This window comes from Mytilus californianus, unplaced genomic scaffold (genome assembly GCF_021869535.1).
Source record: "Mytilus californianus isolate M0D057914Y unplaced genomic scaffold, xbMytCali1.0.p SCAF_10, whole genome shotgun sequence".
Taxonomy (NCBI): Eukaryota; Metazoa; Mollusca; class Bivalvia; order Mytilida; family Mytilidae; genus Mytilus; species Mytilus californianus.
Window position 1 is genome coordinate 30877914 of NW_026262582.1, and position 15761 is coordinate 30893674.

The 15761-nt window shown below is 31.9% G+C and overlaps 1 protein-coding gene across 4 annotated transcripts in view; it reads left to right on the forward strand.

Moving 5' to 3' along the window:
* Nucleotides 1-15761, forward strand: part of LOC127717921 (integrator complex subunit 9-like) — a 51264-nt gene that overhangs the window by 25390 nt on the left and 10113 nt on the right. For all 4 annotated transcript variants that reach the window (XM_052223788.1, XM_052223789.1, XM_052223790.1 and 1 more), the window contains 8 exons: nucleotides 1109-1198; nucleotides 2145-2189; nucleotides 2967-3078; nucleotides 4440-4620; nucleotides 8003-8063; nucleotides 8700-8742; nucleotides 9718-9846; nucleotides 10482-10537. In XM_052223788.1, the coding sequence (XP_052079748.1) occupies nucleotides 1109-1198; nucleotides 2145-2189; nucleotides 2967-3078; nucleotides 4440-4620; nucleotides 8003-8063; nucleotides 8700-8742; nucleotides 9718-9846; nucleotides 10482-10537 (717 nt within the window). The remainder of the gene's footprint in view (nucleotides 1-1108; nucleotides 1199-2144; nucleotides 2190-2966; nucleotides 3079-4439; nucleotides 4621-8002; nucleotides 8064-8699; nucleotides 8743-9717; nucleotides 9847-10481; nucleotides 10538-15761) is intronic.

Here is a 15761-nt window from a genome sequence, read left to right on the forward strand (position 1 = left end):
CGTCAGACAGTTTTCACTTGACCTCGACCTCATTTCATGAATCAGTGAACAAGGTTAAGTTTTGGTGGTCAAGTCCATATCTCAGATACTATAAGCAATAGGTCTAGTATATTCGGTGTATGGAAGGACTGCAAGATGTACATGTCCAACTGGCAGGTGTCATCTGACCTTGACCTCATTTTCATGGTTCAGTGGTCAAAGTTAAGTTTTTGTGTTTTGGTCTGTTTTTCTTATACTGTATGCAATAGGTCTACTATATTTGGTGTATGGAATGATTGTAAGGTGTACATGTCTAACTGGCAGGTGTCATCTGACCTTGACCTCATTTTCATGGTTCAGTGGTCAAAGTTAAGTTTTTGAGTTTTGGTCTTTTTTTCTAATACTATATGCAATAGTTCAACTATATTTGGTGTATGGAAATATTTTATAATCTGTTTGTCAGTCACGCAGGTTTTTTTTTTTACCTTGACCTCATTTTCAAGGTTCATTGCTTGAGTTTTGGTCTGTTTTTCTTAAACTATAAGCAATAGGTCAACTATGTTTGTTATATGGAAGAATTGTTAGCTGTACATGCCTGCCTAGCATGGTTCATCTGACCTTGACCTCATTTTCATGGTTCATTGATCAATGTTTAGTTTACTTGGTTAATGTTAAGTTTATGTGACAGTTATAATAAAGCTTTATATTTAGGACTATCAACATAATATCAATGATTAGTAAAGGAGGCGAGACATTTCAGCGTGTGCACTCTTGTATGTATCTTAATATGATTTAAACAACAAAACCAAGTTTAAACAAAAATTTAATTGAAAGATATGAATTACTGGCTCAGTGACATTTGACCTTGGTGAAATTGCCATCCATTGATTATATTTGATACACTAGTATAAAAAGAGACCCCCTGTGAGTTGTCTCTATATTAAAAAAATGCACTTGAATGCATTTTTCTCCCTTGAATTACAAAATGATTCTGATCTTATTGAAAATGGTAACCGTATAAATTCTAGGTTTCATGAGTATTCTGAAGTAAATCTTTTTTTCATATCAGACCTTTCCTAAACTAACTTTCATGTTTAATTTACTTTGCATAATTTATTTATTTTTGCAGAATTTGTATGGAGCATTGACAATAAGTTCCTGTAGTTCGGGTTATGCTATTGGAAGTTGTAATTGGGTCATTACTTCAGAATATGAAAAGGTAGGAATGTCAAACAAAATTAAACTAGTATCAGATTACAGGGGATGTGGTATAGTATGTTGATGTTGGAATAAAAATCAGCTGACATCTCAACCACCCTTTATAAGATAAGGAGATTGATTGATTGATTGTTGGTTGCTTAACGTCCAGTGGCAAATATTTCATGCATATTCAGGACGAGAACAAGTTCACAATAAATACAATAGGTAGGTTCTGTAATAGATTAAGGAATTAAAGTTTGAGAAATTTAGACTGCCACGGGAAATGAGGGTATATTGGATAGGGACAGAAATTAAGTCTTGCAACAGGTCTCCTAGGGACCCCTCAAAGAGTTGTTGCAAGGGTTCTTAACGTGCAAAGAGCGTGGCACTCTCTTTACACGAGGCATCGGATTTAACGTCCCCATTCTGACCGGACGTGGCTGCAAATTTGTACATCCCGCACAGCCAAAAGGACGCCCCACTTTAGCACGGGTTTTACTGCCGGTCGGAGGAAGACCAATGGTGACCATACTTCTATTCCCCAGTCACCCTTGGGGGTTAAGATAATGAGATGTGGTATGATTGCCAATGAGACAATTATCCAAATGATGTGGATTTAAGTAACTTTAGGTCTTAGTACTAGTACAGCTTTCAACAATGAGCAAAACCCATACTGCATAGTAAGCTTAAATGGCCCAGGCTTACAAAATGTGAAACAATTCAAATAAGTTGAACCAACAGCAAGGTTAATGACAAGACAATAAATGAAAAATAAATATGATAGACAGCAACTAACGGAACCACTGAATTCAGGGTTTTAGTTTGCTTTTTTGTCATTCTGCAGTTTTACTTATAAGGATTATGGATAACTGCAATGTATGTTTTAAAATTTCTTAATTGTGGAATCAGTAAGCCGCATTATAATTATATTGAAACTTTGAAGTTTGATCATATTGTATTTGTAGGTGTGTTATGTATCAGGAACTTCCACCTTGACCACTCATCCAAAGGTTGGTATTTCTTTATCTACAGGAAAAAATTATTTGTATATGCCATAAAGAGACATATTCCCCATTTCCATTCTCAATTTTACATACACACATACATATACTTTTATTATACTTCATGTCAAAATGCCAGATTTTGATTGGTTGATACGATGGAGACAGTTTACTCTATCCCATGGCAAATACTCTATTACCCTTTACGGTGACGCTTGCTCAAGTATGCGCTTTAATAAATACGGATGATTGTTATGTACAAGACGACATAGTTTATTACTTTGAATTTGAAATTTAATAGACAGTAATAACAGAACATTCAGTATAATAAATTAAATTTATTTTGTTACCCCTCGAAAAGACATTTTCAACCTTGGCTTCGCCTCAGTTGACAATGTTTTCTCGGGGTAACAATCTGCTCTGTCACCCTCTCAGCTATGTGTTATTTATATAGTGTTTGTAAAATTTGATTCAGTTTTAGAAAATAGAATAGTAATTGTAAACAGAAGAAAATTTAACCTGTTTTGGATCCATATAAATGTGCATATAAGAAAATGATGATGGAGTTATTACATTTAATTTATATAACTTGGAATGTTTGTACTGAAAACTGCTATAAAACAGATACTTGAAGATCTATTGATGGCCTTGGGGTGTTTTCTGCTCTTTGGTTGGGTTGTTGTCTCTTTGACACATTCCCCGTTTCCATTCTTTATTCTAAAATACTGTTCTAACAAATTGATACAAGATTGATTTGGTATTAATTTCTGATCACTTATTTTCCAGCCAGTAGACCAAGCTTCCTTGAGAAATAGTGATGTATTGATACTCAGCTGTTTAACACAAACACCATCAAACAACCCTGATGCTATGATAGGAGATTTCTGTGTAAATGCAGGTCAGTTATTTCTCTTTGTTTGGTTGTTTATTTTATGAGAAAAAAATAGAGAAAATACCAAGGGTTTATTCCAATAAAAACAGACAACACCATGGCAAAAAATAAGAACGACATAAAAATAATAACAAAATATTACATAGAAAACTAAAGACAAGAGATTGTTGCCTTCTAATTTTTAGGACGTCATAAATAGTTTGACTGTTTGAGAAAGGCATGACCTTATGAATAAGGCTGTCAAGAGACAAAAAAATCACAAGTGCATGGGAACTCAAAGGCACTCCAAATATTCAGCTCCTAGAAATGACAAGACATAATAACAGCACTAAACTTGCAGAACAACATTAATTATTTTATTTATATGGAGTCGTGAAGTAATGGTGTAATAAGTTCAAAAGAGTAAACTTTATGTTTGATTTAAAACATGTTATTTCGGTTGTGGCTTATTGATCTTTTCAAATAAAATGTTGACAAAAAATTATAATGGAAAATATTTTTTATACGACCGCAAAAAATTTATAAATGGACTTAGTTTTTCTGCCAGTTAACATTACATTCACTCTGTGGTTAAAGTTTTAAAAATTTTAACAACTTTCTTAAACTATCCTGGATTTGTACCACACTTGGACAGAAGCTTGTTTTTGATCAAAAGCTAGTATCTAGAAGGAAATTTTGATAAAATTTTGTTCCATTTTTTTCCATATTTTACTTATAAATGGACTTAGTTTTTCTTCCAGTTAACTTTACATACAGTCTGCAGTTAAAGTTTTAAAAACATTTATTAGATTCAAAAACCATCCTGGATTTTTACCAAACTTGGACAGAAGTTACTTACAATCAAAAGATAGTATAGAGAGGAATATTTTTATTAATTTTTTTCCTCATTTTTGTTGAGCCTGCGATTAACAGCAAAAGTAGGCGAGACACTGGGTTACGCGGAACCCTTACGAATTTTTATTGCTTTATAGCAAAAAAAAAGGGGGGGGGGGGAGGGTAAATATTTTTTTTTTGGGGGGGGGGGGGGGGGGGGGTTCAATTTACAATAGCATGGTGTATTGCACAAAAGCAAAAAATTGAATATTAATTCAAATCATATAACCAATTCTAAGTTCTTTGACTACAGTTATTCTGTGTCAGAAACCTATTATGTGTCAAATATTTAATTACAATCCAAATTCAGACCTGTATCAAGGGCAAATATTGTGTCCATTTTTGCCCCAACTGTTCAGGGTTGGACCTCTGGGGTCGTATCCAGCTACGCTGCGAAGCAATTTATTGAAAATGGTGATGATTAATTTTGTCCTTATATTGTTATTTTTTACAAGATGATTTCATTGGTAATTTATCATTTAACCTTATTCCAGCTGTTACCCTTAAGAATGGAGGAAACGTTCTGGTTCCCTGTTACCCCTCTGGTATAACCTATGATTTATTTGAATGCCTAAGTGGACATTTAGACAGCTGTGGTTTAAGTCAAGTTCCATTGTATTTTGTATCACCTGTGTCAGATAGTGCATTAGCATATTCAAATATATTTGCAGAATGGTAAGTACAATTATATCCCTTGGAATGATAACTAATCATAAAAATTATATATAAAAATAAAAAGATGTGGTATGATTTCCATTAAGACAACTCTCCACTAGTGAGCAACTATAGGACACTGTACGTCAGAGCTCCAGATAAGAATTCACAAATTGGGGTTTTTACCCATCATTTTTTTATGTAATTGGGTGATAGAGTTTTTTAATTGCATTATCAATTCCGATTCACCCCTCAAGCAAATATCAAATTGGGTTTTTCACCACCAAGCTCCTTAATGTATTGGGTTTTTTCACCAACACAATATTGAATATTTAGGCATGTTATAATCACATTATATCAACCCAAGATGTTTTTCCATCTTTAATGTGTTTCTTTCTTTGTATATGTGCTAGCTGTTTTGTTTGGTTTATTCACTGACGAGCAATTGTACGTTTGATTTGTGTCCCGTTTTAAACGTTCTTCCAGTTTTGTATTTTCTCGCAACGTATATAAACTGCAGCTGGTATCACTAGTTGGACAGTAACTAATTACCTTTCTAGATCCCATATGATATCCTACAGTTTATTTGGGGTAGGTGTGGCTTAACGGTTAAGATTTTTATGTAATATATGTGAAATTTAGGTGCTGTAAGAAAGTTTTGCCAGTCCTTTCACCTATTTGCCAGATCTACTTTTTAATAAAAATAATAAATTACGGACACCACATTCAACTTCAATTTACAAATAATTCTGCAACATCAAATAAATAAATAACACTTGCCAATAAGACAGCTTTCTTAAGCATACAGAACAATTAGACCAAAATAAAGAAAGTGTCAAGCTGCATTGATGTAAAAAAAAAACCGGATATGTGTATTCACTCATCAACTAAAAATGAAAAAATAATATATAAACTAAAATTATACCTGAATGTTTTTGTTTAATTTAATTAACATAAATCTGGGTTAAGTTGTCCCTTATTAGAACTTTTGGTTTCCGATGCTTTCCAACTACATAACATGTCATAATTAATTTGGCCTTTCACTTTTTCCAACTGATTTCGTTCTTGAAGAAACCCCGTGTTTATCGTTCTAGCAATGTTCTCGTTAAGGTACGCAAACACGCCCGTGCGTTCGACGGACGCTTCATAAAACACTAGCTGAGTCTTGTTATCATCATAACTTGTCCTCAGCTATCAAAAAGAAGCTGAAAACATGCTTCTATTCAATATTTTTACCGGACATTTACTTTCGTTTTAATTCATTGTAAGTCCCGAGCAATTCGAAAAAAATATGAAAATATGACAAACGCTAATTGGATGAACCCAGAGAAGATCGAAATGTTTTCATAAACACGTGTACCTTTTGAGCAACGGAACATTCCAACAGGGACCCATTTCAGCTACTTGATGCAGGCTCTATTTTTAGAACGAAAGGAAATTTCCAATTATAAATATTATAAAAATAGATTTACGCGACGATTGAAATTAGATAAGGGTAAATAACGCAAACGATAGCGCATAAAAGCGTTAAGAACTCATGGTTTTGGCATATAATTGGGTTTTCCTTTGAATTAATTGGGTTATTGAACCCTGCAATGGGTAATTGCATTGGGTTTTTAATCATTTGTATTGCGTGATCACGCAAATACGCAGCTTATCTGGAGCTCTGGTACGTCCTTCAATAATGAGCAAAACCCATACCTCATAGTAAGCTATAAAAGGCCCCAGAATGACAAATGTAAATCAATTCAAACCAGACAACTTAAGGCCTGATTCGATAAGTGTTTGATATGAGATGAAAATAAGAAGATGTGGTATGATTGCCAATAAGACAGCTCCCTACGAGTGACAAAATGAAGTAGAAGTTGACTATAAGTCACTTATTTGTACAAATGTATATTTCGTACAATAAAAGAACATTAAATCCAGTTTTAGAAACCTTGTCACCTCTAGTATCATATTTCAGGTCTCATTGATGCTGTTTCAATGACATTTTCTTTTTATCTCCCTTTTAACAGTTTTAGAAAATACAAATGAATATTGAAAAAACTAAATGAGAAGTTGTTAAAAATTTAACTAAATCCAAATACTGTCCAGTAAAACTGACATATAAGGTAGTATGGGACACAAATGATAGATGAATAGGTTCAGAATTTTTTTGTATGTATTTATTTTTGTGATTTTGTAAGTGTTTATAAATGTGAGATTATTTATTGCGATTTCCAGAAATTAACCATGCAAATATTACAATCAAAATTTATAAGGCAAGATTTCATTTTTGTGAAGCCTATCTAGTCATAATGTTTCTGCAATAACAAAAAAACTGCAAACTTCGATTACGAAGTAATTTTCATTTCATCTCATGATTTCAGCTTATTTTACAGAAAAACGTTTTTTAGATTCCAAAAATTTAAACTTCACTTTTTTACGAGAGATAACTCAGATACCAAATTGTTTTCCATTCAGAGGAGATTGCTTTAGTATTCCCTCTTTCAAGGCTACCACTTCACCAGCAGAAAACTAACCAAAAATATGAGTAATCTTTAATAAGGACATATTTTTAAAATGTATTTCCCCCTGAAGGTACTCAAATAAAACGTAGGCTATCCAAAAATATTAAAAGTTGATGAGAAATAAACTTGAAATAACCTCAAAATCGAAAGCCATAATAAGATAAGGAACATCTATACATCTACCTAAGTCCTAATTAAACTGGCCTGATAAGAGGTATGGCTTTTTTTTAGGATTCATAAACGCAGAATGCTGTACCTATATTTTTAAATTAATACAATTTGGGATATACAAAGTTTATAATGTGTACCCATTTTTGTGGATTGAGGAAAAATTGTATTTTCATGGATATTTGATTTCATGGTTTTGCCAAAGTCTGCATGCAAGCCTATAGAAAATTTGTAATTGGTTGAACATTTGTTTACCTTTACCAAACTAAATCCATGTAAATTGGTATCCCATGAATAATAATGAATCAACAGTTGTTGAAGATTGTATAGGGCACTATTTCCATGGAAAATAGTATTAAGTAAAATAATAATATAATTTTATAATGAACAAAACATAATTTTAAAGTTTTATATAATATGCCATATTTCTTACTTGTTGCATAAAACATGATAAATATAATTATGGCCATTTAGCATGCAAATAACCATTCTACCTTCTATGATTATTTATACTTTTGTAAACTTTAAATTTTAGAAATTATTGCATGTTTTTATTATTGCCATTGTTGACTATATTAAATATGAGATTGATGTATGCAATATCAGGCTATCCTTCATATAAATCATATGAACAATTATTAGTTTGTCACATTGGTCAAAGTAATGAAAACATAACAAAAGTTTATGAAATTACAATATTCAGTCAAATATATATTTTGCAGGTTATCAGCATCAAAACAGTCACGTGTCTACCTACCAGAAGCTCCATTCCCTCATGCAGAGGTTAGTACTTATTTCAGAGTCTGGTAAATGGACCCATTCCCCCAAGTTAGAGTTGTTTCAGCATTATGCAAAATTATTACAATGGTTGTGACGAAATACTGGAATTATCCTGTCGAATGAAAACTGATATTTCACATGTGACTAAATCTTTACTCTCCTGACATCATGACATCATGCAACAAAAGTTGTTTTAAACAAAGTTTCATTAAAAAGAGAATTCAGAGAAAAGAAATGGTTACTTCCATTTTTCATTTTATATCCTTTTACAAACAATGTAATAAGAGTCAAGTGAACCAATAAAAAACTACTGCTTCCAATCGTCTCGGGAATGTGGTCATAAAATGAACTTGATACATTTGGAACGTAGTGTAAAACATCAAAATCAATCAATCAATCTTTTTTAGTGTTTGGATATTTTCATTTTAGATTTTTTTTCTGGTAAAAGGGAGATAACCCAATTTGAACTCAAAATGATTAGGATATTTTTGGTCATAAACTTCTCACATATTCATTGAAGATTCTGAATTGACGAGTTGCTTTCTATGTACTCTGCATTATCATAAATTTTAGTAGCAAAAACACTTAATTGAAATTGAATATTGAAATGTCTCATCACTATTTTCTCTATTTTTTTAGCTGGTTGCCATTGGGAGGTTAAAAAACTGCAAAAGTATTCATGGTAAGTTTTTATATATCATTTATTCATGGAAGCCATTTTGTACTCAAAAATTTGATTTTTGTCGAAAAAAAACAACAAAACATCATTGTTAGATAAAACTTTTCACTATTTAGCTTAACATCGCAAATTTGTGTATAATATTTTGCAGCTTAGTGGAATCATACAAGCACTTTACAAATAATTTGCTGAAAATAGTTTTGCAGTCTTAATTGTCATGTCATTATACAGCTTTGTATAGTTTTAGTCAAATATTTGATAGTCACTGATAAATATATTGTCAACAACGGTATTTTAGAATCTTGGCGATTTTGCCCATGACATATTGTTTAAACATGGATCTCTGTATTGTTGGAAGGCTAAGGGTTTAGCACTTACTTAGACAATAACTGTTTAGTGTCTTTAAATATCGGCTGTATTTGCATGAGGCTAAGAAAAAGCTCGCATGACTCCTGTTTCTAGCCGAGTACAAATACAGCTGATATTTAAAGACACTAAACAGTTATTGTCTTTATCCTGCAATTAAATTTGTACTTTTTTTTCCATCTGAATTGTTGAATTTGTTTTTGAAAGAAATCGACATGACTTAAATGCGGACCGCAATGAGGACCCCAAATTGAACTGTGTCGTAAACAGTAATTTGACATAACCATTCGCTCGCAACAGAAGCAGGATACCAGGAGACTGTATACATCTAGTATACGTTTATCACTTCGTGTTATCTGTACACCTGTATAAGTATAGTAGAAAGGTCGATTGCAGGATAAAAACATGTTTAACACCCCCACATTATTTATGTGCCTGGCCTAAGCCAAGTGGTTGTCCTTGGTTACTATCTGCCATTGTAATTCTTTATATAATGTTATATGTAATCTTTAACTAGGTAGGTGATTTTCTATTCTGAATTTTCACATTGCTTTTGATAAAGATTTGAATCTGTCAAATAATGCTTATGTGTTTGTTTTGTTTTTATTTCAGATGGCCTCAGTGAAGATTTTAAACCCCCATGTGTTGTATTCAGTGGTCATCCATCATTAAGAATGGGAGATGCTGTACACTTCCTGGAAATGTGGGGAAATTCATCTTCAAATACAATCATTTTCACAGGTTTGTAATTTTAAGGTCTATTTACTTCTGAAAAAACATTGGATTTTTTACAAAGGTACATTTGGTGAGATACACCTCCTTAAATTGGCTTAATAAAAATTATAGTGGTTCATGCATGTGGCTTATTCCCTCTTAAAAAAAACCTTAAATTATCCCAAAATGAGTACAAAATCAGAGTCGAGGAATTATCAAACAGAGAGATCAATTATAAAAATAGCAATAAATTCTATTTTTTAAATTTCAGGAACCAGATTTTCTATATGTATAGGTCATGTAGGTATTCTTTTGTACTTGTGACCTGATTTCTATTTCTTGCATGTAGAGATAGTTCTCGTATCACACTCCATGCAGTGTGATAGGAAAAAGTTATACGAACACTTCGTTAATTTGATTGGCTTATCCAGCATCACAAGACTATATCACTTGATATCAACTCTCTTTATTTGATTTAAATAATGATAATATACTTGCTGAAGGCTTGTTTACCTGTTTTATTCTACTGAAATTTGATAACTCGAGTTGATATCAAGCAATATCAAATTCTGACTCATTATAACCTATAATTATCAACATATCTTTCTTTACCATGTTTACAGAACATGACAGGTCATATATTTTTTAAATCATTTTTTCAGAACCAGATTTTCCATTTGTAGAGGCTTTATCACCATATCAACCATTACAGATTAGAGTAAGTTTACATCTTGTATGTTTGTCTGTCTTGTCCATTTGTCGAAGCTTTATCACCATATCAACCATTACAGATTAGAGTAAGTCTTCATCTTATTTCAGGGTTGATGTTCTCATGTCTAAAAAAGTAAAAAAAGATATTATACACCAAATTTTATAAGTTGGGGCTATGTTGTAGTTATCTTGTCCTTTTGTCCAGCAAATGTTTTCTTCACATTTTTTTCTCAGGATCCTTATATTTGGTTAGCATGTAGTATGACAATAATGGTTTGTGTTATTTTATATACTCTTATGGATGTGATCTGTTATCTATTTCTCACATAAAGAGATATTTCTCATATTTTACACTCAGAGTGATACCAAAAAGTGATACTAAAATGTGTTAATTTGATTGGCTTATCCTGCATCATAAAAAGATATTGTGACATTTTCATTGACTGTTTGTTAGGTCATTGATGACTTTCAAAGGTCAAATGCCTAATTCCTGCTTTGAATTAGGAATCGTGGTATGCTTATCATGATAATTTGTGCAATTTTTAACAACCGCTTACTAATAGCTAGGACCAATTACAAGTGAGCTGGGTTGGATAGAAATCGGCAGTAAAAAATAAGTATACAAAAGAACTTACTCTTTACAAACTGATGTTTCTTTCATTTACCTGTTTTTACTTAAATATTTTGTAAGAAATTAATTAATTTTATCAATATACTCATTACTGAACATTAATCTAAAGCTGATATAAAAAGCTTCCCTTTTAAACCTTGGTTTTAAATTTGATATACTCGTAACTTGTTTTTATAATTAGGTCTTTCCACTTTTCTGTGGAAAGACCTATTGGTTTTCTTCTGATTATTTTTTATTTAATTTTTTTTTTCTTCCGCCAAATTTTGTTCTTGCGATAAATTTTTGTTTCGCAAGATGTCGCTTAGATGTTTTTTATATGATATCGAACAGTTTTGACCCTGCTTAACCGAATACTTTTCTTTGTAGGAGTTATCGCCCCGAACACTGTTTTCCATGTGCGTATATCTCCTCCGTAACCGCAAAAGAAAGCGACAAATTTATTTTACCAAATTGCTCGTTATATCCTCAGGATGTTTTGTCCAATTTTGACCGAAGCGATACGTAAACTCCATATGAGAGTTATTTCCCCTTCTGTATTTGACATAAGGGATATATAAATGTATAGCATGAATGGTAAGTGATAGAGACCTAAGGTATATTGATTTGAGTTTCTTGGTTCATTTAAATGAAATTGAGGCCAAGGTCAAAGGTCAAGGTCATATTCTAAATTTTGACTTTTCCTTGTTATTTGATCTCCTCTGTCACTTTTAAAATTACAAATTAAAGAACTAGTGCAAAATGTTTGCTTAATTGTGATTAAGATATGATGCATTTGGTCTGAAACAATCCAATGATATCTAATAGGAGTTATTGTCCCTGAAATGATTCAATTTAAGGTTAATTGATTATTACTCCAACTTGGTACATGATAAAGCCATAGGGTCTTTTGCAAACTGTTGGTTGACATATGATCTTGAAAAAAGTAAACCGGAAGTGACCTTGAGTGAACCGGAAGTAGTATTTTTTGCACTTATTTCATGGAAAAGTACCTAGACACCATATATTTTTTGAATGATCATAGGTTAACCTATCATTTGAGACAGGACGTGACATTTTATATACCGGAAGTAGCATATTATCTTCCTTATTACAGGCATAAGTATATACAAACTATATATTTTTGGAATCAGTGTGAATAAAGCTATCATACGAGACCGGAAGTGACATTTTCTAAACCGGAAGTTGGCAATTATCTCCCTTATTTCAGGCAAAAGTATATAGAAACCATTTATTTATTGAATCAGTATGAAGAAATCTATACTTTGATGCTATTAAAGGGAAACTCCGCAAAAAAATGAAAAATTGATATTTTGTTCTTTCAGCATAAAAAACCACATGTTCATAAATAAAAAACTTTTATTCTCTATGTAAAGAGATCAAAATCGATTTTTGAAATTCACTATCAGTTCTCGACATATCGCCATCTTGTCGGCATGTTCGATCTAAAAAGTCACGTGATATCTATAAACCACAAAGAACAAAAAGAATCGGGGATTTACCGACCGTGCGTTAAAACTCCCATCATCAATTGGGGATTACCGTAGACGGTTATTCAGTGTCAAATGTCTTGTCAAGCGTACGGTTGTTCTGTCAGACAAGGTTATGACAAAAGTCTACATAGTTTTCCTAATCCCACAAAAAAAGAAAGAATTGTATCAGACATGGTTGTACAACCTTAAACTAACAGCAAATAGTTGCATCTATAGCAAGCACAAGTTGGTGTGTGAAGACCATTTTGAACAATATTGTTTCGAGGGAGATTCGATGGTAATTATCCTTTTTTAATAACAAAAAAAAATTATAGATTTGATGAGGAAGAACAGTTTCAATTATAAGAAAGACAAATGCAGTGTTCTTGTAACAATCACTGATTTACAGAAGATTCATTAGTATGCCTCTTTTATATAAAGTGCATTGATTTGTATAAAGAATAGTTCCGTATTTAGACAAGATAATTTTTCAATTAATAAAGTTATACGATATAAAATAACATTTTTTTAATTATGATATTTAACGGCTATTGACAAGGAGCAATGTTAGGAAGAGGTTTTAGCTGGGACATAATATGTTGATATAGTATAATATTCCCAGGTTATAGATATGTAAATATCGAAATATCGGACATATCAATTTTTTTATTAAAAGTTTTTTTTTTTAACTAATCTTTAAATTATATCAAATTGATACGGGATCTATTCTGAACGGTCACTTATAAAGACACTTAGCTTTACAGTTAAATGTGTGACTCTATCTGGTATGTTCGGTGAAAAATTTATAGGTTTTTTTTTTTTTTAAATTATATTTACGTTATTTTATTATATATATTTTTTGGCTTCCTCCCGAATTGATAATAGGTATGTCAGAATTATTGATAGATGTCGTGTCAGAGCGACACATTCAGTTAGGTATTCCAAGGACGTATATTAGATACACATCCGACCTGGGTATTCCAGTGACATCCTGTCAACTAAAAATTCGTATTACACAATTATATAATACAGGTTCATGCATGTCCTCTTTATTGAGGTACCCGGTGTGCACAGGTAACATTTATTGAACCATATATTTGTGTCTAACGTTGTTTATCTTGTGTGTGTTTGAAATTATAATTCCACCTTTTAATGAATGATGTTCTGATAATAATATCATCCACTATTTTTGCTGATAATAAGTTTAAAAAAATTATAAACATGACCTTTGAACATTTGAAATGAATATTGTTTTGTCATGATTCTGGACCATATTTTTGAAAAAAAAAATTCTTCACGCAAATACAAGCTTTTGTCAATTGACAAACATGCAGATATATAAAGTAATGCAGCACTTATAGTCACTATCAATATTAATTCATTGAAGATAAGAGAGCCCCTTCTATGTCTAATGTCTCTATCTTTATAAGGATTAGGACGACATGGGAAAAAGGAGCGGAGATATAGAGTGGCATAGTGAAAAAAAATAACCGAATAGAGAACAATATAGAGAATGATCGACGAAAAGCGAAATAGTTATTGTAAAGGAGCGGAGATAAAGAGAGGCATAGTGAAAAAAAATGTTTGCTTGAAAAAATTATTGCTCGCTTTGATATTTTTAGTTATAAAAAATCACACATCGTGTACCTAATTGGTATTCACGTGCACTAACTTGATGCTGGGAACAGTATATTAATATATATGTTCCTGCTTGATGTGTAAAGTTTCTGCATAGCATGGTTAAAAATAATTAGTATCCCATTTGTTATAACGTAGTGTCACAGTGTTACTTTGTTAAATTTATTTAGTTTGTTAATGATTGTGTAAATAAGAATAAATCTGTATAAAAACTTCATACCATTTTAGATCATTTTAGTGATTGCCTCTAGGCGTTTGATTATTGTTACATTTAAGATATATATATATATTTAGAACCTTTCATACATCTTAAAGTAAAAGATGTGTGTCCCAGTTAATCGACACAAGAACCCTGTAATACTAGTACGAGAGTATAGCATGTGAAAATTCCTACTCAATATGGTTGTTTTGGAAATCTTTTCATACACATTGACAACTCATGGTCCGACATGCATGTAATATTTGCCACATGACGCTCATAGTTCTGTCTTCCATCATCATCTTATTCATTAAATATTGCTGTAAACATCAATGGTTCACACCCAAACAAAATGGGAGTAATATACCTTCAGATCTTTTCCGTGGTATACACTTGTGAAATATATAGACGAAATTCGGTATTGAAGTGAATCTACATCTCACAAACACAATTTTTGAATTACGATTTTGAGTGAACACCCACCAAACCAATACAAACGTATGGCAAGATGAATGTAGGACAGAAAGTCACAGGACAAAAAGTCACGGACAAAAAGTCACGGACAAAAAGTCACAGGACAAAAAGTCACAAATCAGTTTTGAGATTATTGTTCTTTAAAAAACAAAACACTAATTTAAAAAATAAAATTTTTGTTTTTTCTTGAACTATTATATATGAAGCAACTTTGTAAATAAAATTTATTCAATAAATATCAATAATGATCAAATAATTGTTATGAAAACAATATGTCAATGTGGCTTGGTACTTAAATGGCTTCATTGTGGCAAGAAATATATCCTTTGCATGATTAAAATTTAATAAAAAATTTTCATTTATCAAGGCTAATGAACAATTTCCTAAACTTAAAAATGAATATATGTAATAAAAAGAAAATATTTCAAGATCTTTCTCTTATATATTCAAACAATTGTCAACAAATTATTTGTGACTTTTTGTCCTATCAAATTTGTGACTTTATGTCCTGTGACTTTTTGTCCTGTGACTTTCTGTCCGTTTACCTGGCAAGATATAACCATGCAGGCATTTAGTTTTCGTCAGACACAAGATAAATAATCACTCTCATAAACGTATATATGCATGCAGTTTCAAATATCAAGAACAAGCGATCGATGTCTATAGATCATTGTTAAGTCCGTTTACTAACTGTTCAGAGTCAGACATGTCAATAGTTCATTCTTGGAACCTTCCGACGATGGGAACTCTTTCTGGTAGTGTTGACAACATAAGCTTGTTTATCTGTACAAGTGGTTGCATCGCCTCTCCTGCCCCAACA